Raw genomic sequence first — 24,647 nt, 5'->3', positions numbered from 1 at the left:
AAGAACTACTGGTATCATAAAGGATGCCTATGAAGAGTTTGCCAGTTGTCCACCCAAACCCACGCTACACTTCTTCCACCGTCATAAAGTAGTTAGATGCCCAGCAACAATACATTTCCCAGTCTCTCTTGTGATCAGGTACAACCATGTGACTGACTGCTCTCCAATGGGATGTGAGAAGTGATATGTGTGGCTTCCAGACCGGCCAATACAATGCTTCACCAGGTATAGACACTCTTCAACTTACCATGGAGGTTATATCCCAATAAACCCATGGTAATTAGAAAATATCATAAGCCAAAAATGCTTTTAGTACACCTAACCTACTGAATGGCACACCTTAGCCTAGCCCAAACATGGTCAGAACACTTAAATTAGCTTACAGTTGGGCAAAATCACCTAACAGAAAGCCCATTTTATAACAAAAGTCTTGAATATCTCATGTAAGTATAGAATACTATACTTACTGAAAGTAAAAATCCAGATGGTTGTATGGATACTCGAAGTACGGCTTCTACTGAATATGTATAGCCTTCTTTCCTTACTCAATAGTACAAAATGGAAAGGAATCCTAGATGTGTGCATAAACATGAAGAGGCTGATACAAGTTAGAAGAGTATTCACTTTTCATATATGAAATGTGGGCTGTGGTTAGAACACAAAGATAGACCTTTGGTGTTATGCAAAGGAGGCAGTGGGGGAAAGTTGTTGGAGTTTTTGACGAGATGGTCTTTAGATCAAAGTGATCTATGATCACACCACTCCACTTGTCCATCGGGTTCCATCCCCTATCCCCTATCAAGAACATTGCTCCTGCAACGGGTCTCTCTTGCATCGTCATCTCCTCCTCTCCATTGGCTTGTCTTATACAAATATTCTGTAACATCACTGCCTTCTAAAAACTGTCTTCAGCTTATATTCTCTCCAACTGCTACCTCGTTTTTCTTCCCCCCTGTAAGGCAAAACCTGTTCAAAGACTTTCCATATTTGCAGTATCCAACTCATTTCCTCTTAGGCTTTCTTGAACCCACTTAATCAGGCTCTTCCTGCCTCTTCCCACCGATAGAGCTCCCATCAAGGTAGCTGTGGGTTAGCTAGATATATGTGAAATTATCACTCACTCCCTATTTCAATTTCTTTCTTCTGATTTTCTCTGGACCTAAATCTAATGAGGTTCTTGTCTTCATGTTGCACTGGAGATTGGCAGCAGCTCCTTCTTAGTCCCTTGTGGTGCTCCCTTCTCATCTGCTTACCTCCTAAATGTTGGTATGTCTCAGGGCTTAGTCCTTGGACCCTTTCTTTCTACCCTTTCTACTCGGTCCTTTGGTGTCAGCTTATCCACTCTCAAGGGTTTAAAAACCAACTGTGTGCCAAAGACTTATAAAATTATTTATTTCCTCTCTCCCTTGACCTCCAGATTAATATATCTAACTGCCTACTTGAATTCTTTACTAGATTATGTCAATTATTTTACTTTAGTCCTTATCCATTTCTCATCACCCCATACACTATACTTAACACAGTTGCCATAGTGATCCTTTTATAAGGTATGTCGCAAAATGGCTTCCTTCCCCTCTCAATCTTCTGTGGCTCCTCATCCTACTTAAGGTAACTGCTAAATTCCTAAAAATGGCTATGAAGCCTTAGGTGATCAGGACCTCTGCTACATCTTTGTTCTCATCTCCTACAATGCTCCTCTCAACTCTGTTCTAACCATGGCCACCACTTCCCTGTCCTTAAAGGCTCAGCATGCTGCTCCCTCTGCCTGGATTTTCTCTCCCCAGATATCCTGATGGCTCATTGCCTCAACTCCTTCAGGTCTCTGCACAAGCATCACTTTCAGCGAGGCCTGACATGAATGTCCTCTAGGATATCGATCCTTTACCTCTTACCACTTTCCATACTCTTTACCCTGCCTTATTTCTCTCCACAGCATGTATTGCCATCTGACTAGATATTTCTTTCTTATCTATCTCATTTTATGAGACGTGTAAACTTCAGGAAGGTAGAGTGTGTGTCTGTTTTGATCATATTGTGTCCTTAGTGTTGAAAATAGTGCTTGTCATATAGTTAGCTGTTGTGTGATTGAAGGAATAAATAATTTTAAGTCAGTGGTTCACACTGTTGGACTTTTTTACATTATTATTTGATACCACCCAGAAAATCACAATCATGTAGTTTTTGACAAGAGTTCTTGCTGAGTTGTGTTACACTGAAAACAATGGTTGAAAATTGCTGCATTACGTAGATAGTTGTTTTGTAGCAGCAGACATGTTCTGGAGAGGAAAGTGAGTAGAGGCTTGGAGACATGTTGGCTGGCTGTTTCAGTATTCCAAATTAGTTATAATAAGAGCCTCAGCTATGTTCTCGTAACGCAAAAAGGGAAGGAGATGCAATAATATCTTTTTAAAAAGCAGAATCAACTAAATTTGACAAATGATTAAAATGCTGAAAGAAGGATGGAGGTGAGGAAAAGGAAAGGACTTGGAAAATGACTAAGGAGACGATGATGTGATTGAATCAGATGGGACTCTTGAATGAAAAAGAGATTGAGGAGAAGATGATGAGTTTGGTTTCAACATGTTGAGTTTAAAGTATTCTCTGGGGTGAACTGCAGACAGAATCCATCAAATGTTAATTTGTAAGTCATTTGTAGAGAGGTGACAACTGAAACCATGGAACTGGAGAAGCTCTGAAAGTTCAGATAGAAAAGAGATATGAGACAAAAATCTAGGTAACATTTAAATCCAAGCATGATTTATGGGAGCTTAGCCAGGGAAGGATACAGCAAAGAAGAAAACAGTCATTGTGGTATGAGGGCAAGGAGAGGTCAAGATCATTGAGACCCAGTGAGAAAGGGTTCAGACAAAGAGCCATAAAGTATCAAACACCCCAAGGCCTTGAGGAGGCCAAGAACTAGATGAAGTCATAGCACAGGGACCAGTGATAGCACAAAAGACCAGTAGAGACATGAAGAAAAGTTCTGTAGAGAACGGGGTTGGGGTTTGGATTGGGGCTGGGGGTGGAATCTAGACTATAGGGATTGATGTATAAATATGAAAAGAAGCATGGGGTCTGGGCGTGGCACCTCACTCCTGTAATCCTAGCACTTTGGGAGGCTGAGGTGGGAGGATCACTTGAGGCCAGAAGTTTGAGACCAGCCTGGGCAACATAGTGAAACTCTGTCTCTAAAAAACATTTTAAAAATCAGCTGGGTGTGGTGGCACATGCCTACGGTCCTGGCTACTTGGGAGGCTGGGGCAGGAGGATCCCTTAAGCCCAGGAGTTGGGTGTTGCAGTGAGCTTTGATCATACCACTGCACTCCAGGCTGGATGACAGAGTGAGACTCTGCCTCTTAAAAAAAATAGAAGAACTGAAACTAACAAGTACAGACTGTTCAAAATGTGTGATGGTAAAATGAAGAAAAGAGATTGGCCATCAGAGCAGAGGGAGCAGAAACATATTTACTGTGTTCAGTTTTACCTATTCTTTAGCATATTTAGTTGCATTTAAATCTCACACAAAAAAACACAATCTCACAAAAAGCTGCTATTTTACAGATGAAGTAAAGGCTAAGTAATGTGCTTTACTTGCCATAGCTATGAAGTGAGATAGCTGGAACTGAAATTCAGGTATGATTATAAGACCTATTCTCCTTTCTTGAACCTTGACTGAGATTTCATATACACCTGAAACTAAAAGGAAGTTGTTCATAAATAAGAGATCTATAGACTTTGTTTGTATTTTTTATATATTAAATGTAATATTATAGAATTCATAGAATCACACAGAACATATGTGGAGAGAAGAGAAACAATTACCTCTAATACTACTGCCACCACCATAATGCAATCATACAATCATTTTTAGCTATATATCCTTTTAGCCTTTTTTCCTAGGAATGAATATGTCATACATACATGTGCATGCACTGTAGATAATGCTTCATAACCTATTTTTATATTGAAGGGCAGTACAGTGGAATCCCAGCTCCACCACTTATGTGTGACCTAGTTGTTTAATCTCCTGTGCCTAATTTTCCTCATGATTAGAATGGGAATAACAATATCTACCTATGGATTATTTTATTGGGAGGGTTAAAATTGAGAATATATGCAAAGCACTTAAAATATAACTTGTCAAATATTTTCTATTTTATTATATAATCTTCATAACTATAATTTTGAATCATTGCAGAATATTTTATTGAGTTGACATTCAAATGTTACTCGTCTGCTCTTCTACTTTTGAACATTTAAATTGCTTCTAATTCTTGATTAGAAGTAGTCGTGCAGTGAGCAAATTAATACATATGGTTTTTTCAATATTTAAGATTATACACCTAGTGGCTGAGTGTGGTGGCTCATGCTTGTAATCCCAGCACTTTGGGAAGCCGAGGCAGGCAGATCAATTGAGGTCAGGATTTCGGGACCAGCCTGGCCAACATGGTGAAACCCCATCTCTAGTAAAATACAAACATTAGCTGGGCATAGTAGTGTGCACCTGCAAACCCAGCTACTCGGGAGGCTGAGGCAGAAGAATCGCTTGAACCCGGGAGGGGGAGGTTGCAGCAAGCTGAGATCGCGTCATTGCACTCCAGTGGGCAATAAGAGTGAAACTCCATCTCAAACAAACAAACAAACAAACAAAAAAGGATTATGCACCTAGAACAGAGTAGCAGAAGGAGGATTATTGGATAAAATGCATGAATGGGTTGTGATTTTTGACTCAAAGTATTAAACTCTGGCCTAGAGCGGAAGTTTGGAGATAGACTTTTTTTTTCTAAGCCAATGGAGATAAGCCAATAGTGAGGAAGTGTGTATGTGTAAATATGTTTTTATGCCTGTGTGAGGTAGGCTGGGAGATGGATGTAAAACTAGAATTTCCAAAATACTTTTCACCTTAGAGGTTAGTCTTAGAATTTAGGAAACTTACTTTGTCATTTGAGCAGGAAAGAAAATAAAATAGGCAGAGAGCTAGAGAAATCTGGAAGTGAAGCAAGGGAAGTTGAAACAGAAGCTGGTTATTTCAGCTCTTCAAAGTAAAAGAGGAGATAAGGTTTTCTTCTGGGAGAGAAGGAAGGGCACAGGTATGAGCTTGGGGTTTAAGGAAAGGGAAAGGTTGAAATTGTGGCAATAATTTGAGGCAAGGCAGTGCAGTCTGATGCCCAGACTGATACCTCACTGCCCCTATTGCTGAGCTCTGAATTATCTGTAGTTTCTCGGTCTCTGCTGATCATGATATCCTCAAGAGGCAAAAGGACAGAGGGAGAAAGGAGCCAGATAGTTCCCACTGTAAAGATACCACATCTGTAAGATGCTTTTCCAGGTCTACACCATATTCTCCTCTTTGGCTGTGCTGTGGGCCAGCAAGATCACTGTGAAGCCATTTACTCACTGTCTTCAGTTACTCTCCTACCATCTTCTCCTGAAAATGGCTCTTGCTGCCATCTTTCTACCAACACTGTTCTTACTAAGATCACCAGGGAGCTACATTTTGCTAATGTCAATGGTCGAACTCGCAGTCTTCTACTTGACCTATCATCTGATTCTCCTTCCTCTTTGAGACCCTTGGTTCCTTGGCTTCTAAGATACCAAACTTACCTCATTTTTCTTCTAGTTTTCTGGCTGCTGCTTCTTAAGTTTCTTCTGCTGGCTTCTCATCTCCCCATTCTCTGCCTCAAGGCCTTGTGAGAAGGCCTTTTCTATCCATATTCACTCCCTTGGTTATCTCAGCCAGTGTATTGTCTTTAAATGTCATTTATAATGCTCATGACTCCCACATTTGTATCTCTAAGGAGGACATTCTCCCGAAACTCTAGGCCCAGAAGCCCAGTTGCCTCTCTAATATCTCTCCTCTTAGATGTCTAACGGGCAGCTCAGTCTTTCCATGTCAGAAACTGAACTTAGGATATGACTCCCAAAACTTCTACCTACCTCATCTCAGTAAATTGGCAACACCAGTCTCCCGGCTGCTCAGGCCAAAAATCTTGGAATCATCTTTGACTCCTCTTTTGCTTTCATACCCCACACTGAATCTGTCAGGTGATTTTGTCAATTCTATCTTCAAAATACATTCATTTTCTTACCCCACCTCATGACCACTGCAGTGCACAACTCCCAGGGGGAACAATTCATGTTTTAGTTGATGGGAACAGTGCTCCCTAGACCAGTGCAAGGTACAGCCTGTGAGTCCATATAGCTGGCTCTTGTATCACCTCAGTTCAAACCATCATCATCTCAAACCCAGATGACTGTAATGACTCCTAACTGGTCTCTCTGCTTCTGCCCTTGCCTGCTTACTGTCTATTCTCAACAAAACATCACCAAATTTAAGTAAGCCAGGTCACTGTTCTACTGAGAACTCAATGGCTTCTCCTCTCACCCAGAATAAAGGAGGGGTCCTTACAATGATCTATAAGGACCTATTTAATGTGCCCTGCCTTTCCATTACCTCTTTCACTTTGCTCACTCTTTTCCAATGGTAATAGTGTCTCTGTGGTTCCTTCAATATTCCAGAAAACAATTGTCTCAAAGCCCTTGCACCTGTGATTCCATCAATAAGGCTTGCTTCCTTACTTCCTCTAGTTCTTTATACTCAAGTGTCAAATTCTCAGAGAGGTCTCCTCTGGTTATTCCATTTAAAACTGCATCCCTTGCCCCCTCACAGTTCCTGTCCCCATTCCCTAGATATTTTTTCTTTCTAGTTATCACTACCTAATATACTTTATTCTTTACTTATTTATCTTGGTTATTGTCTGTTTCCCTGACTAGAATGTAAGCTCCAGGAAGGCAGGAATTGTTACCTATTTTTCTCATTGCTGTATCCACAGGATCTAAACTATTTCCTGCCACATAGAAGACATATAATTATGTATAATTTTTTTAAGCAATAGAAACAAATGTTTGGTCAGAATGTAAAGAACTTAAAATGGGCTAGGGAAAGGTTTTGGAGGAAAGTTGGGGAAGGTAGAATTAGAAAGTTAAAAATAAGGGGGAAGTGAAGATACACAACTTAACTTTCAGGATGTAGTCTTAACACTAGTCTTTGTTGTATTCCCTGGCTCTTTGCTTTGTGGTTACTTGAGAAGATTATATGTTTAAATTCATAGAATATAAGAATTGGAAAACATCTTTGAGAACACCCTCACTTTAGAGATGAGGAAGTTTTTCTTCTAAGTTGTATTGGCAGGGTTTTAAGTTATTCATTGCAACAAAGACACGGTCCACTGAGCTCACATGTGACAGGCACAATCCTGGAATGCGGAAACTGGCAACTGAGGTAGGGGCAAGTTCTGTCACATAAAAATCCTCAAATGGAATTAGGATCTTCCATCCCAATGTTTTTCAGCACAGACCATGTCCATAGTTTTATCAGTAAACACATATTCTAAGGAGTATATGTACTTTTCCACTTCTATTAACTATTACCATCTAACTAACTTATGACACTATTCCTGGTAGAAAAAATGGCTTAAATGAACGTAAAAAGGGATTCAAACTGAGAAGCCTGCTTCATAGCTTCTTTTCACACTATAAAGTCAAGTCTCAGACTTCCAGTCATCAGATATCTCTTTGGCAGATAAGCAAATCATGGGCCAAATAGAGAGCTAATGACGTTAATACCACTTATTTTATTTAAATATTTACTTTTAACAACAAAAATGAAATTATCAGTGTTAAAAAAGTGTGTCATGATTCCAAACTTTAAATTCTTTATTTTGAGAAATGTACCAGACATAAGTCTGAGGTAGATGATTACTTCTGTCCATTCTAGCTGATCAGTTTACTTCCAGAAACCATGCATTGAGACATTATGGGGGAAAAAATCCTAGATTTGCATTTATGTATATTTTACTTACGGAAAAATTAGAAATCTTCTCCGAGCACATGCAGAAATTGACAATGAGAAAATAGGTGGCCCGTGAATTTTATTGAATGTATGAAAAAAACACCATGGAGCTAAAAACTGGTCAGAGACAAACTACTTCAGAGGAATTTGCACACCAAACAGTAGGAGAGGCTATTGTCTATTTTCATTAGGGATTCCAGTTCATGTCATGTTATAAAATTTATCTCCAGGTTTTTGGGTTTGTTGTTTTTTTTAACTAAAGGGACAGACTTTGTTGCTTACTTTTCAGAGAAACTAACGCATAAAGGAAGAAGGATGATGAATGTTAATAGTTACACTGAACAAATATTTAGCCATTGATTAAACCACTTGTAAAAACGTATACTATGTATTGAATTAATGGTCCAAGATTCAGGTCTGAGGCAACTACGTAGGGATTAGTTTCTTTTTGTTTCTGATTAATTTGGAAGAAAATACTTTAAAATAGTATAGATTTGAAATGAAATTTCTGAACATGAAGAGATATCTGAACACGAAGATAGCTGATCCTCTTTCACTGTGCATTTCACCTTGCTTTAAGTTCATTCATTAATGTATAAAACACATTCATTTAGACAAGAACAAATAGAATGGGGAAAAAGAAGAAAAAATGCTTTATGGGCAATTTTGTTTCAAAAACAAAATTTAAAAATGCTTGAAAAAAATGAGAAAAAAACAATGGAAATCAGAGTGTGTGGTGTCTCTTGTTCCTCTGTAGAATGTAATATTTCTCAGCCTTAATNCTATAACATTATAAAACTGAAGACTGAAATTACTAATTTTTTTACAAAGCAAAGAAAAGAGATGTAATATTTCCTAACAAGTAAAATTTTATAGACATATTCACTTACCACAAGACCATCTTGATTGTCATGGAGCTCAGAAAGTTTAGTACTGGATTTCTGACGTTTAGGTTTGCTCCTTTCTCCAACACAACCAGAAGTATTTTCTTGTACTTTTTCGACTTCCTGAGTATTCAAAATACAATCATCAAGGTGGTTGAACCCAGAAGGAATATTTTCTTTGTTGATAAGTCCCCTTGAATTGAGAAAAAAGCTTAATTTTATTTTAAAAGATCAAATGGTCATTTAATGATACTCTAACTACATCATATCATACCTAGGAAATCCAAAGAGTGCCCAGAAATTCCAGTTTGCATCTCTGATCAAAATCTGAGCAGAGTGCTACTCCTGGGACTGCTTGGTGCCAAACAAATCAAATTGAAAGAGAAATAATTCCTAGAGGCAAATTGGCAAGAGCTGTTTCTACCAATGGACAGCTTTTGTATTTTACTAAAAGTAATTTGTATTCAAACAGGGAGAACAGTGCAAGTTTATACAGAAATTTCCTATTATTCACAGTAGATGTTTAAATATATATATATATTTCAAATTTATAAATTAATACAGTGTATGGAGCAAAATCTAAAAAGGAATTATATCTTCCATTTTAGTAGTATAGCAATGTGTATTTCAATCTCACTGAATTAGTAATAGATAATCTTAGTAGAAATCATATAAGTTAATAAAAACTATGGAATATAAAGCATTTTAACTGAAATCTGGATTTGTTACTTCCAAGTACAGACATCTTTCATGACATAGTTGTAGAAGTAGATATGAATGTTGTAATTATAGAATTTAATTCATTTGATGTTCATGAAACAGTTTTAAGTATTAATATCTTAAGCATTCCTATAATAGGTTTTCACAAAAGTAAATTAGCAAACTGAGTTAAAAAAAAAAGAAACAATATCATGGAACAAATAAAACCATCAGCACAGCACCATGGCTTGGTAAGGAACAAATAAGTGAGACTTTACTCTCCTCCTTCATGGTATGAATGAGTTAATGTACCTCCCTAAACACCTAAAACTGTATCATGAAATAAATGAATTCTAAAGAGTAAAAAATACATATCATATTTTACTATTGGCTCAACTATATCCCAAAATGAAAGATAACAGTAAATATTTATTCTGAAATCTAAATTCGTATCTTTAGACAGGCTATAACAGAGGCAAAATTATGAATTAAATACTATCATAATCTTTTCAAAGTTATACTCTCTTTGGTAATTTTAACACTCTATATTTTAGTCTTTTTTCTCCAACTTTAATGTGAAAATATATATTTAGTAAAATTATGTAAAAGATTTATGCACATTTATGAGATTTTCTAAGTACAAAGTAATTGAAGACAGGAGGAGCAGCTGATAAGGACTAAATGCAAGCATGTATACTCATGCACATGCTCTTCAATCTCTCCCCTCCACGCACTGAGAGCAGTGCCTTCTGTGGGTGGCTGGATGAATTTGATCTAATTCTAAAACTCAAAAATCATTTATTTTACTATTTAAATTCTATCTTCTTATCACTCTTCATACTTTTTCCTAGCCTTTTTTTCTGTTTGTTTTTTATTTATTTTTAATTTTTGTGTGTGCACAGTAGGTGTATATACTTCTGGGGTACATGAGATATTTTGATACAGGCATGCAATGCATAATAATTACATCAAGGTAAATGAGGTATCCATTCCATCAGGCATTTTTTCTTTGTGTTACAAACAATCCAATTACACTCTTTTAGATATTTTTAATGTACAATTAATTTATTTTTGACTCTAATCATCATGTTGTCCTACCAAATACGAGGTCTTTTGCAAACTATGTTTTTGTACCCATTAACCTAGCTTTTGGCATACATGTCCAATTATAACTTTTTTTTCATTTTTTTTTTTTGAGACAGAGTCTTGCTCTGTCATCCAGGCTGGAGTGCAGTGGTGCGATCTCAGCTCACTGCAACCTTGACCTCCCAGGTTTAAGCGATTCTCCTGCCTCAGCCTCCTCAGTAGCTGGGACTACAGGCATGTGCCACCACGCTGGCTAATTTTTGTATTTTTAGTAGAGACGGGGTTTCATCATATTGGCCAGGCTGTTCTCAAACTCCTGGCCTCAAGTGATCTGCCCGCCTTGGCTTCCCAGAGTGCTGGGATTACAGGCGTGAGCCACTGTGCCCGGCCTCAATTACAACTTTTAAATGGAGGACCTTGAATGCTTGAAAGCTAGTATGGACTGACTTATGTACCCTCAAAATTCGCATTTGGAAGTCCTAATCCCCAATGTGACCATATTTGGAGACAGGGCCTTTAAGGAGGTAAATAAGGTTAAAAGAGTCATAGGGTGGGACCCTAATCCAATAGGACTAATGTCCTTGTAAGAAGAGGGAGAGACATCAGGAGGGTGCACACAGAGGAAGGGGCACGAGCAGACACAGTGAGAAGGTAGCCATCTGCATGCCAATGTGAGAGGCCTCAACAGAAATAGACACTTCTAGCACCTTGACCTTGAACTTACAGCTTCTAGAACCATCAGAAGATAAATTTCTGTTGTTTAAGCCACCCAGTCGGTGGTATTTTGTTATGGCAGCCCAAGCAGACTAAAGACAACAGCTAAAAACTATTTTAAAAAATAAGACACTAAAATTTATTTTATGATCTTTTTGAATAGTGAATGAACGACTAGAATAAATCCTGTCAAAATAAATATATGAAAATCTGACCATGCTATTGTGCTCATGTGCAAATCTTGTTCTCCCCCGAGGAAAGTCTTTGCTTTTACGGGCATCCACATGTCTTTTCTACTTCACTTTGTTGAACTCTAATTTCAGTTACACTATAGATCCAAGAGGCTGGGTGCAATATCTGTTTTTCGTCATTGAATCACCTTATAGTACTGGGTCCTCAATTATCACTGTTAAAGACTTTGGAGGCACTTTATTTAGATACAACTCTGTATAAAACACATGATTGTTTTTCTTTAAATCTAATCTTAGATGGAGCAGGTGTACTCAATTCCTTCCTGCAATACTCTGTCAGATTTCAATCATATTTGACATAACTTGGATTTGACTGAACTTAGATCTCTGGACCTCTCACTTTCATTATCTAGATTTATTTCCACATTTTTTCAGGATTTTCTCCTCACCCCTACATACCTACTTAATGTCCTGGCAATGCTGAACTATTTATTATTCCCCAAATATAGCCTGCTTTCTTTTACTTTGCAGGATTTTAATATAGTCTTTATATAACAAAGAAACATTTGGATCAATTTTCCAGTTCATTGTGTTTTTGGAAGATGGAAAACCATTTTCACTTAAATGATGCTTTGCTTTAAAAACATATTTATTATGATTTTTTTCAAACATATACAGAAGTAGAGACACTATCACAACAAACTTCCATATACCCATCACCAAAATTTCACATTTCCGTAAACTTGGCAGATAAATTTTTTACTAAATGAATTTAGCTGAATATTTTTACATAATGAAGATTTTATGTTTAAACCTTTATGTTTATATAGTAGCAAACAGTAATATAGGTCTGATTACATTTCCTTATGAATTCAGACAAATAACAAATCATTTGTACCTATGAATGAAGTTATTTGTAGTCTTCGTCTATCTTTGGTACTGCTATTTCAAAAATTGGCCATGATGACTTTAGTACGACTTTACTGACTCTTTTACTCATCTTGAAATATAGTCATCATTGGCTTCTTCAAGAATACTTTTTAATTTGTTGCATCTCTAAGTTACTAGAGGCAAAATAATAGATAATAATATAAACAGATTCCCATGTTTCTAAACACTTTTTAACCACTTCAAAAAGCTTATAGTTTTGAATAGAATATTACAGCCTAGCTTAATCTTTCCTTATTTTTTGAATAAAGACTTGTGAAAACAATAGCAAAGACTTGGAATCAACCCAAATGTCCATTCTGTGTCTTCTAGACTGGATTAAGAATCAGAAAATGTGGCACATATACACCTATGAATACTATGGCCCAGCCATTAAAAAAGAGGATGATTGTGCGTCCTTGTTATGGGACATGCGATGCCAGCTTGGAAACCATCATCTTATGCCCAAACTATCACAAGAAGAGAAAACCAAACACCGCTCATGTTCTCTTATCTCATAGGTGGGAATGATACAATGAAGTCTTTGGACTTCGCTGTATAGGGAATCATCACTACACGGGGCTTTTATCCATGGGGAGGGGGGAGGGAGGGAGGGATTGCTACTTGGGGGTAGTTATAGCATGATTAATGATGTAATGATGTGGTGCCTTGACGAGTTGATATTTGTGGTGCCCAGCACCCATACAATTTGTTGCATATAGTTATACATTATGTAACAATACCTGCATCGTTTTATGCCACATGCTACCCTAGATACTTAAAGTATAATAAAAAAAAATAATAATAAAATAAAAAAAAAAAGACTTGTGAAAAATCTTAAATGAATCAATTGTATAGAAGCATATACTATGATAAACTCATTGACTATAGGCTATATTAATGATTCTTGACCTTCTTATAATTTATGACATGTTCATGACTCTCCTGGAGATACTGGAGAAGACGTTTATGGTGGTGGCTCATTGAAAGGAAGGTTAAAAGAGAATTCTGACACCGAAGAGGAGATGCTGAAAGAATCAGCCTGCTGGAAAAGTATTTCAAGCAAGCAGATGAGCAAAAGGAAAAGAGTGGAGGTGGGAAGAAATAAGTGGAATGAGAACGCTGGATCAAGGAAGTTGAATGAAAGGATGACAGAACCCAGCATGAAGATGAGGGGAGAAGGGTTGCAGGAAATGACTACTGACCTGTGGTCAAAGCTGGACCAGACAAAATTAGGGGATCTGGGGGCTTGAGAGATAAGGGTCTCAGTCTTCCAAAGACCTGGAGAGCTAAGAGAAGCCGTTCAGTATGGACTGGGAGTTGAAGGACTATCAAGACACGATTGTGTCACAGTATGTCAGGTTAGGTACTATTTGCACCCCAAGATTCTCTTCCTCAATGCCCAACTATAATTTGACCAGGAGGAGTGGTGAAGGCAATACCAAGAGAAGAACAATTAAGGGAAAGGCTAGGGTTTCATGGGTATAGTCCAGACCATCACTCAGCTACCATTCCCCATCTCCTTTTGTTCTCCTGATGTTGCTGGTAAAAAACAATCAAGATAACTTATGCTAGAAATGTCCCTGGGCTTGGGAAGCTCTCTATTTAAGTTCTTCAGGAGAGGTGAGGCTGTGCTTCACATTTCCCTGCCCTGTCGGGCCCTCATCTGTTTTTATCTCCACTGTCCTCCCCAAGACCTGCTGCCAAGCATCCACCAACAGCACCATCACACTCTGTTCTCTCTCATGCTCCCCACCACTTCCCACTTCCACCTGCTAGCCCTCTGTCCAAACAAAGAGGGTGGAAAGCAGGATATCGTGACACACTGAGGATATTTTTAAAATGCAAAATGTTGCTACCTACTCCTCAGCAAAAAATGAGGCAGAGCATAAGAACAGTGTCAAATGAATAATTTGTGCTTTCTCTACAACATATTAGAGGTAGTATATAAACTAATTATATTTCTAAACATTTTCTATAAACATGTCAGTAGCTAATTTTAAATGTAAATATCTCATGTCATGCCACAGGAGTAGAAGAAATGTAAATATCTCCTGTATTATAATTTTTCTATTTTCTAAATGAAATATTACAACTATTCTATCCACCAGCTCCATGAGAATTTATTTGAAAAGTACTGCATATGTTACTTGTAAATCAGTGGGTTATATTATTGATACTGCTTTATTTCTAAAGTTACATTTGCTAATATAGCACTTAAACATCTCGGTGAGGTACAGCATGAAACTTATTTATACTGTTTATCTTTTGTGTTTTTCTTTAAACAAAACAAAGCTTTTTTGCTTTTTCCATAAGGGTTTAATGTAGATTATGAGTCTAGGTGAAAAGAATGAGAATGAGGGGTGTATGACTATTATATATTCATACAAATTAAAAATTAAAAAAGAAAAGAAAGAAAAAGAATGGGCCGGGCGCGGTGGCTCAAGCCTGTAATCCCAGCACTTTGGGCGCAGGCCGAGACGGTGCGGATCACCGGACGGGTCGGCGAGATCGAGCACCATCTCTGTGCTAACACGGTGGAAAACCCCGTCTCTACTAAAAAAGTACAAAAAACTAGCCGGGCCGACACGGGTGGCAGGCGCCTGTAGTCCCAGCGCTACTCGGAGCTGAACAGGAGGAATAGCTTGAACGCCGGGAGGCCGGAGCTTGCCAGTGCAGGCCTGAAGATCCGCGGGCCACTGCCACTCCAGCCCGGGGGCGACAGAGCGAGCACTCCGTCTCAAAAAAAAAAAAAAAAAAAAAAAAAAAAAAAGAAAAAGGAATGAGGGGGGGCTAGGTGTCTGTTCAGTTTAGCTTTTTGACATTTAATAGGAGCATCAAACAACCACCATAAAGAGGCTAAAGGGCCTACAATCAATAAAAATAAACCTTTGGAAGCTTTCAGGGAAAAATATATTGAATAGCTGCCATAAGCTGCATAGTCTATTCTCTATATAAATTTATTTTCCTTGACAATTTAAATCATGATTATTAAATAATATAAATGGTAATTGCTCATCTGTATTTTATTAAATCTTTTTTCATGGAGAATAAAGTTCTTTGTAATACTGTTCTTAAAAATCATACTATGGGAATGCCTTAAAATTAGTGATTATTATAATAAAGAACTTAGGCTTTTCATTTTTTGAGTAGATTTAAGCCTAACCTTTCTTATGCTAAAACATAATCAAATGTTAGAGTATTATAGTGATATCTGACTATTTAATCACATAAATATAATGGAGAAATCAGCTGCTTCATAAACAAGTCTAAATAGTCAACTTAATGTTGTCTAGCAAGAAAAAAAAATACCATATGGTAACTTTCTCTACCCATGGTTCAGAATCCCTCTAAATAAGATATTTATGAGGAAGCCATAGGGTGTATTCAATCAGAGGTGGTTTCTAACAACATACCAAATGTCTGGATGAAACAGAAATATTTATGCAATCACCTATAAATTTCCAAATGTAGCTAAGTTTAGAATAGACAAACTGAAAACTCTTAAAGTTTTAACCTAAATACTGAAATGGGAGAGGACCAGGAGGTACGACTATAACACAGTGACTAATTTGGGTGTATATTTTTTAAAAGAAGAGAAAACTCAAGTAAGAGGAAGAATCAATGCCAACTCACTTGTCTCTCCCACGTCGAGCTTCATCCTGCTCCTTGGACTGGCGGCGGCGCTGTCTGGCAGATGTGGCAGAAGATGCAGATGGTGTTCCAGATTCTGAGTCCTCTGAACTTTGACCTCCAGAGTTATTAACATCAAAAAGATGTTGTTCTACAGCTGATCGGATGGTTCTTTCTAAGAGTCTGGCAAAAAAGAATGCAGAGTCATTCAAGCAGTCAAGTTCATCAGTGATCACCTTAAAAAAATATGTGCCTACAGTTTTGGGAACACCTGTATTTCCAATGGAAGGTCTTTAGAACTTCATGAGCAATGATGAGGCATTAATCTAAAAAATATCTGCATTATGTGCTAAAACCAAAAGTAAATGAAAATAATTCTGCCAATTTAATAACTTTCTCATTTTCGTGAAGCTAGTATTGCTGAAATGCTCATGGCAAGTCTAGCAACAATTATGAGGCATTCAGGAAACCGGGGTCAGTTAATATAAGATAGAATGAGGAAAGATTTTTTTTTTTGCCCTCATAGAATAATAGTAGACCTATTTTCACAAAGGCAATTTCATACCAATTCTACAGAGGAAGAGAGAGTGATTTGCAAAGCAAACTGGCACAAATAATTTTATGATGCCTATTATCTATTTAGAATCTAAGACAAATTATATGAAAATAATGATATTTGGGGGAAAAACTCACCAGAACAATTGGAACTCATAACAGCATGGCATAATCTTTCCTAACCTCTATTCAATTAAATTGTGATGTTTATAATTAAAGTTGTATTCATGCAAACACCCCAAAACATATTATTGAAATTGGAAGGATAGATTTACTTTGTTCAACCTGAGGAAAATAGATAAGCACAAAGAGCTGAAAAGTGAATGGTAAGCTATAAATGGAATCATTTTAAAGCTGTAGAATCTTTCAAGGTGTGTAAACCTTCTTTTGGCACCACATTATTTCCAAATAAGCTGTTTTGGAAAGTTCTTGACTCTTCAAACCATGTTTCTCTTCACTTGAAAAGAACTATATATATATTCTATGCTCAGGCTGNAAAACATATTATTGAAATTGGAAGGATAGATTTACTTTGTTCAACCTGAGGAAAATAGATAAGCACAAAGAGCTGAAAAGTGAATGGTAAGCTATAAATGGAATCATTTTTAAAGCTGTAGAATCTTTCAAGGTGTGTAAACCTTCTTTTGGCACCACATTATTTCCAAATAAGCTGTTTTGGAAAGTTCTTGACTCTTCAAACCATGTTTCTCTTCACTTGAAAAAGAACTATATATATATTCTAAATGCTCAGGCTGAGAAATAGCATTTACTTAAATAAAATGTGTTTTGAGAACTTAACTAATTTCAGATTTTTCAAATGCAGTTTTATAATCCACTCATAGTTATCTTATTCAAATTTTATTAAAAATATTTTAAGATCAGGAGGAAGTATAGTCCAATTAACTTGGGCATTAGAACTTTTATACATAGAACTCCATGTGTCAAATGATTCAAGATTATTTAATTGCAGTTCAGAGGATTGTGAGTAAATTAATATACACATAAGAGATGTACACAATATATAAATAACACATTCATGAGGAAGCCATAAAATGCATTATGTCAGAGGTGGCCTCCTACAACATACCAAACATCCAGATGAAACTGAAATACCTAAACAGAACAACCCTGCACCTTTTCCAAGCTGTACAAGACCCATAAGGAAAGGTTATTAGGAAATGAAAAAGGCAAGAATATGTCAGTCTTGGTGCAGTTCTTGAATATCTTTGAAACTGACAAAGCCAAAGGAGGTCAGTCCTGCCCTCTGATTGTTTTCTCTCCCAACAAGGAATTAAAAAAATTGAAATTCATCCTGTTAGATCCAAATTCATTTCAACTAGTGCTTCTTCTAATTCTTCTCTCTTCTCCCTATCACACCCATTCACCCCACCTCCTACACCTGATCCTTGCCAAGAGAAGATGCTCCAAAAAGGCCCACTCATGTCCCAGCAAGTAAGGAGAACAGGTACGTGTGATGGAAACATATGTGGGCCAGGAGCTGTTCCGTCATTCAATGACTATTTACTTAGTGCCTAATATATGCCAGGCACTTTTCTAGGCAGTGGGGAGATAGCAATGAACATGACAGACAAGCTCCTTGTATTTACAGAGCTTACATTCCTGTAGGGCAAGATAGATAATAAAGAAATAATGTAATTTCCAATAGTAATAAGTTCTCTAAAACACTGAGTAAAGTGGTGGCAAGTGAATATGGGTAGTTAGGAATAGAATCCTGGATAAGATGACACTTGAACAAGGAGTGAATGATAAGAAAGTGCTGGTCAGGCTGAGGAACAGCCAACACAAAGTCTCTGAGGCAGCAATAAGGTTGGCCCTCCCTGGGAACAGCAGGTCATGTGGCTGAAGTGTAATGAGCAATATGGTCAGAGGCGTTAGCAAGGACTGATAACTGGAGTTTAGGTTTAGTCTAAGTGTCAGTGGAAGACTTTGGAGGAAGTGGCGTGTGATGACATAATTAAGAGAGTACTGCCACTGCCCTGTGGACCAGGGACTTGTTGCCATCACTAACTTTTCTTTTCTGCATCCCTATTAGACTGTAACATCCTTGAAGACAGGGCCCAAGGCATCTTTGACATTACACATCTAACATGTACCCGGTGTGTTGCAGGCACTCAGTCAATGTAGGTTCAGTCAAATGAACTAAGCAGGAGTAAAGACATGATTAATGGTTTAACCTTTAATTACATTATCCATTGCAAGATGCCTCCCAAAGCACATTAGACTACTTGCTAATATTAAATGATCCTGGCATTATTTTTAATGAAGTAAACAAAAAGCTCATATTTTCTAATGTTGGAGTCGTCTGTAGGAATACACATACAGAAGCTCAAATAAGAAAACCTATGTAGTCCTCTCCTCCATATAGTTTAAAAGTCACTGGCTGCTTATTATCTGAATCTTCCAATACTGTACACCATTAGACTTGCTTTTTTTTTTTTTCTGTTTAATAAGTGGAAAAGGGCATTAAAAATAAAACCCAAAGCCCAAAAACCCAACCCAAATAACTTACTCTCCGGTTGCAGACACATTGCTGACTTGGGGTACATGAGCACTGCAGAAAAGAAGCAAAGAGAAAGAAAGTCAGGTTAGATGAAAGATCAGAGATGATGAACCAAACATCTGAAGCGGATCGCAGGCTGAAAGAAATTAGCTCATTCCCAAGTGATCCTCAAAACAATGTTTAACCATCCAATGAAAGATGCTCATTTTTCGCTTGTTTCTAGAAATGGAGATGGCCCGGCTTCCTTATAACAGTGGCTTTTTCTCCTTTTAAAAGATGTCCATGGCAGACAATTCTATAAATTTGGAGAACCATCTCTTAGCTGTCAACCTATTGCCACAGCAGCCCTAGTTCAAGGTCTTTTCATTTTCCTAAAATGTCAGTTGTGGCCAAGTGACTTCCTGCCACCTACTTCACCTATTTCTATCTTTCCCCAGCCCAAATCTATTCCCTTCCTTCTCCTCTTAGGCCAGGAAACAGAACATCTTTCTAAAACTCTGCCCTCAACAGGCAGAGGGCAGTGGGGACCACAGGGATAGAGAACAAGGAACCAATGTTGTTTTCTATATGACTATTTCTAAACCATATTTTCGAAGCCACATTTTTTTCCTAAGTTTCTCAGGATGGAAAGCATCTCAAGCTCTGTAATGTGTCAGCTTAACATCTAATTTATAATGTTTTTGTTGAGCACTTACAAACTTTCATGACTTTCCCATTTTTTCTAAAGCCTGAATTCTTTTAAAAGTATTGAGAAGTGGTCAACACAAAGTAGAATGATAAAATTACAAAACACTATCAGGTTAGCAAGCTTTGGAACTTTCCCCCTCATGCTTGCACTTATGTTCACATAACCACAATGAGTGTTGAGGGTGGCAGTTATACAATTATATAATTGTATTAACACATTACATTCTCACAACCTGCCCTCTAGTGTTTAGTTGGCTTTTGAATCAAGATTTAAAAGTGTCTGTCCTTTAAAAAAAGAGGTTAAATATTGAGCAGATTTGAGACAATCTTTAGTCGTGTCAAACTATTTTTCTACCTAATAGTTCTAATAGTTCTTTTCCTTCTTGGTAGAAGACATTCAAAGAAAATCAAAGTTGTTAAGGACCAATATTGATAGTTGTCTTTCAATTACTCCAAACATTCTAATTTATACGGTATAATTTTCAACATATGAATATGTTGCTTGGGAATCATCTGTCAGGTTTTTCTCCCATGTAAGTGTATATCTCATCTCTTTTAATGTAGAATCTCAAAGCCTCAAGGCATTGTATAATATTTCTCATTTTCTTTCATCACACTCCCTCCCACTACCACCACCATCATGTCTTCCATAGTACTCATTATCCCAGAGGTGATCAAAAAATGTTTACCCAAGACTATTTTCTTTAGTTAAAGCTGTAGTTCTTTGTTATGGCCACAGACCATGGCTGAAACCCAGAAAAACCACATAAAATCATGTGATTAGGTAAAAGGGAAGCTGATTCAAGTAAGTATTAAATAATTAAGAAGATAAATAAATAAATACAAACACCTAAGACTTACTGAGTACTTACTATGTTCCAGACACTGTGCTAAGTACTTTTTACATAGATTTTTTTTTCACTTATTATTTACAACAACCCTATGAAGAGGTACTACTGTTTTCAGATGAAGAGGGTAGAAAGGTTAAATAACTTACCCACAGCCATAGAGCCAAGAAATAGGATGAGCTGGGATTTGAACCAAGAAAAGTTTTAGCTCAGAGTCTAAGCTCTTAATCACTCCACTAGCTTGTCTTTCAATCTGTTACTCACTACAGTCATCTCTGGATATGGAGGCCTCCCTGGCCTTAGGTATTTTACTTTGCTTTTAATTACAACAATTTCTCTTCTGCCTTACAATGCCTGTTATTCATAGTGGTTCCCAGGCTACATAACCAACAATAAACCCCTTTCTGCTTTCTGTCTTTAACTGGAACAAGCAGTTCTTGCTTTTGCTACTTTGTGGCTCACCCTCTGTAAATTCAACACTATATAATTAACTCCTATACTCCACTTCTCAGTACAGTTACACAACCTTGGTTTTGAGAGCAGGGACCCATGTGAGTAATGACTCGGGGAAAACTCAGAAGAGAGTAAAGAATGTGGATCTGCTAGATGCTAAAAAACATTCCAAAGACATGTCATTAGCTTGTTAGTCCCCTATGCCATCTCAGAATGAAGACATGTATTTCCTTTCATCCTTTCTACATCGTTTTGAACTGTCTTCTTTTTGACTATTAAAGCAGATCCTGATGTTTTGACGTTCATTTTCTATGAAGGGAGAGTGAAGAAAGAAAGGCAAAAAAGAAAAAGACAAGGAAACAACAAACAAGATGAGGGTCTGAGATTTCTAACTCTTTAAATAAGTGCTTCTTCATTCTTAATGTGCATAGGAAATCACCTTGGCACTTGTTAATACAGACTGTGATTCAGCAGGTCTAGGTCTTGGGAAGGGGAAGCTGAGACTGCATTTCTAATACACTCCTCAGTGATTCTAATACTGTTGGTTTGTGGAAGACACTGAGTGGCAGAAGCTCTATATCCTTGCAACCAAAATTCTTTAAAACTTCGATTACTTAAATATCCCAATAATGATTTTTAAATACTGTAATCTTTTTTTTTTAATTTTTTTTATTATACTTTAAGTTCTAGGGTACATGTGCATAACGTGCAGGTTTGTTACATATATATACTTGTGCCATGTTGGTGTGCTGCACCCATTAACTCGTCAGCACCCATCAACTCGTCATTTACATCAGGTATAACTCCCAATGCAATCCCTCCCCCCTCCCCCCTGTAATCTAAGTAATGAAGGTATGATACAGAAAACTCATGTTAACCTCAGTGAATAAAAGTCAACACATTGAAATTTCTCCAACAGCTTAGAGAAAAATGACCTGAACCATCTAAATCAGTTGTAGAGCACATTTCTCAGAATACAAAAGTAAACAAATAAATCAATAATAAAACAAAGTAATTAAATCATATTCATATTTTTGCTAGTATATTTATTTTAGGACAGTTTTAGAATAAAGTGTGATGTTCTTAATAGTCCTCTGGAATTTCTGGTATATTTAACTAGTCTATAATTTCAGGTTCTTTTAATAGAATTCCTATAAATAAAGTATTATGAGAAGATATTTTCCATTGGTAATCAGAAAAGAAAGTTCTGGTCTTGGCTCTGCAGTTGATTAGACAAAATCACTGGCAGGTTGTTGGTTAGCTTGGCTGCATTGGGTTGGATTCTTCACACAGAAAATGAAAAGTCTGGCTAGTGATCTCTGTGGTTTCTTTTACCTCTAAAAGAAACCTCAAAAAATTGTTCTATCTCAGGTTCAAGCTTACTGCCTAAAGTTTAAATCATTACAAAAGGTTATGACTGCATATTTAGTTTTATGACATAGTATCAGATAAATTTATGGTTTATTAGTTACCAAAATAACTTTGGTATTTAGTTCAGGTATCCACCGTCATAGTTCCTGTGGGATGTACTTAACAATTCACCCTTAACAAAATTTTAAAGAATATTTAACAACAGCAATAGAGATTTCTTCCATAACTAAGATACTGACAAAAAAGCAATAAGCATTTAAACAATAAGCAAATAAGGCAAAGTGAAAGATAAAGAAATTTCCTTCTTCATCTGCATGTAGCTTGCTTTTTATCTTCTGCGGAGAGCTAATAATGAATTTTTCTTTCTCAGAGTCCTTGACTGATTTGCTAAGAAAATTTCTTACTTATGCATTATAAACAGTTGGATATGGAAGCGTTCATTTCCTAATGTTGACAAAGCAAGTATTTAAAATGGAAAGAAAGATGCTCACTCATATGCAGATCCCAGTTCTATGGCCAAATTCAAACCTAAGCCTACTGTTAGTGATGATGCAACTGAATATTCTATTGGTATGGTCATTTAAAATAGATTCTAAGCCTACTTTGAAATATAGTCTATGACATATTGAAATATCTTTAGTCTTTATTTTTATTAGCAAAACCCAAACTATATTTCCTTAAGCCAATTATGCTCAGCAATATTAGTCTCTAAAATTTGCATGTGATAAGATGCACAGATGCCTGTTGACAAGTGATTCTTTAATTAAATCTCTTGATTTGAAATAAAAAAGCATACATTTCAAAAGAGGTTTCAAATTTACAAAATGGAGACATCTTGAAAAGCATGTGTTTTCTTTTCTGTGTGTTCTCTTATTTCAGTATGTTCTCCTCTATGGCATATAAAATCCTGCCTGTAAAATATTACCGTTTTATTAGGAAACATGAGGTCCAACAAAATTATCAGTTTCTCTAAGATATAATATTTAAATTTACTCTATTTTCTAATAGAGCAAGGATTAAAAGACAATTATGAGATGTTTGCTTAAATAAATCTAAGGATAAATCTCATGTAACAATCATCAAAATAGCCTAAAATTTTTAATTTGTCAATTTAACAAAGTATAGTATTTTCAGTATCATCTTAAAATACTGTAAGTTGATATGCAGCATCAACATTATACATATATAACAACACACATATTTGTTATTGTGTAACAGCTTTCTAAATTAAATTTTGTTCATAATTTTAGTGCATTCTTCACAGTGTCCTACATTAAAACAATTCAATCCTCGATATTTATTCCTTTTGCTTTAACCTCTAGCTATGATTATCATATGCAGAACTTTATCGGAACATTTGTAGGTATTTAAACTCTGATGAAAGTTGCATGATCACAAACATTTTGGGTAGCCTCAAATTTTGGTTTAAAATTGAATACTGTGCATAATATACTAGAATAAAATTGAAAACATACTACATGGATATAACTCAAAAGAGGAAAATATTTGTCCTCATACCTTCTCTAATTCAAATTTCCTATTCTTTTAAATAGTCTGATTTGAAGAAAAAAATTACTCTTCACAGCTATATCTTAATACTATATAAAATTTATTCTAACAAATCAAATGTAACCCATCAAAATGTCAGAATACTCATCTTTTATACAGCTTCTTTTGACAATTATTGATGTTTTCAATTTCATATATTTAGTATGTTTTAGCATAAAAGAAATTGGAAGTTTTTTTAGTTTTACACTAAGGTCTATATTAACAAAATTATAAAATGCAGTGCATAATTCACTTACATACTGTATCTCTTTTCCATTTTACAGAAAATTGAAGATCAGAGAAGTATCTAATTTAAGTTTACACAGCTCCATTCTATCTATGTAGTCCGGCTTCAGAGCATGTCCTCAATTCTCTGAATAATCTTTATTCTCAAATAATGCTACTATTTACATAAATCTGTGGCTATACCTTTAGTTATTTCATTAGAATTAGGTTACTAAAAGTGTTTTCTTTTTTTATTTAAATAGATTTTTTCTTTTCTCCAAATTTATATAATGCAGAAAATTTTATTTCTTCTAGGTTTTCATGTTTATTAGTTTCAAATTGCACGAAGTGTTCTCTAATCTTTTAAAAAAGTATTATAACCCTTACAGTAAACTTAAATTATGATTATTAGTATCATCTCTCATTTTTTTAAGCTTATCAAGAATTTTGTAT

The 24,647-nt window shown here is 36.3% G+C and overlaps 1 protein-coding gene across 5 annotated transcripts in view; it reads right to left on the bottom strand.

Moving 5' to 3' along the window:
* FAM13A (family with sequence similarity 13 member A) overlaps positions 1-24,647 on the bottom strand; it is a 220,791-nt gene that overhangs the window by 46,055 nt on the left and 150,089 nt on the right. For all 5 annotated transcript variants that reach the window (XM_017848380.1, XM_017848381.1, XM_017848382.1 and 2 more), the window contains 3 exons: positions 19,072-19,113; positions 15,990-16,169; positions 8,743-8,929 (listed from right to left, as the gene is read on the bottom strand). In XM_017848380.1, the coding sequence (XP_017703869.1) occupies positions 8,743-8,929; positions 15,990-16,169; positions 19,072-19,113 (409 nt within the window). The remainder of the gene's footprint in view (positions 1-8,742; positions 8,930-15,989; positions 16,170-19,071; positions 19,114-24,647) is intronic.

Source organism: Rhinopithecus bieti, unplaced genomic scaffold (assembly GCF_001698545.2).
Source record: "Rhinopithecus bieti isolate Rb0 unplaced genomic scaffold, ASM169854v2 scaffold_31076, whole genome shotgun sequence".
Classification (NCBI taxonomy): Eukaryota; Metazoa; Chordata; class Mammalia; order Primates; family Cercopithecidae; genus Rhinopithecus; species Rhinopithecus bieti.
Note: the sequence above shows the minus strand (reverse complement) of the source record. Positions and strands in the feature narration are given on the sequence as shown.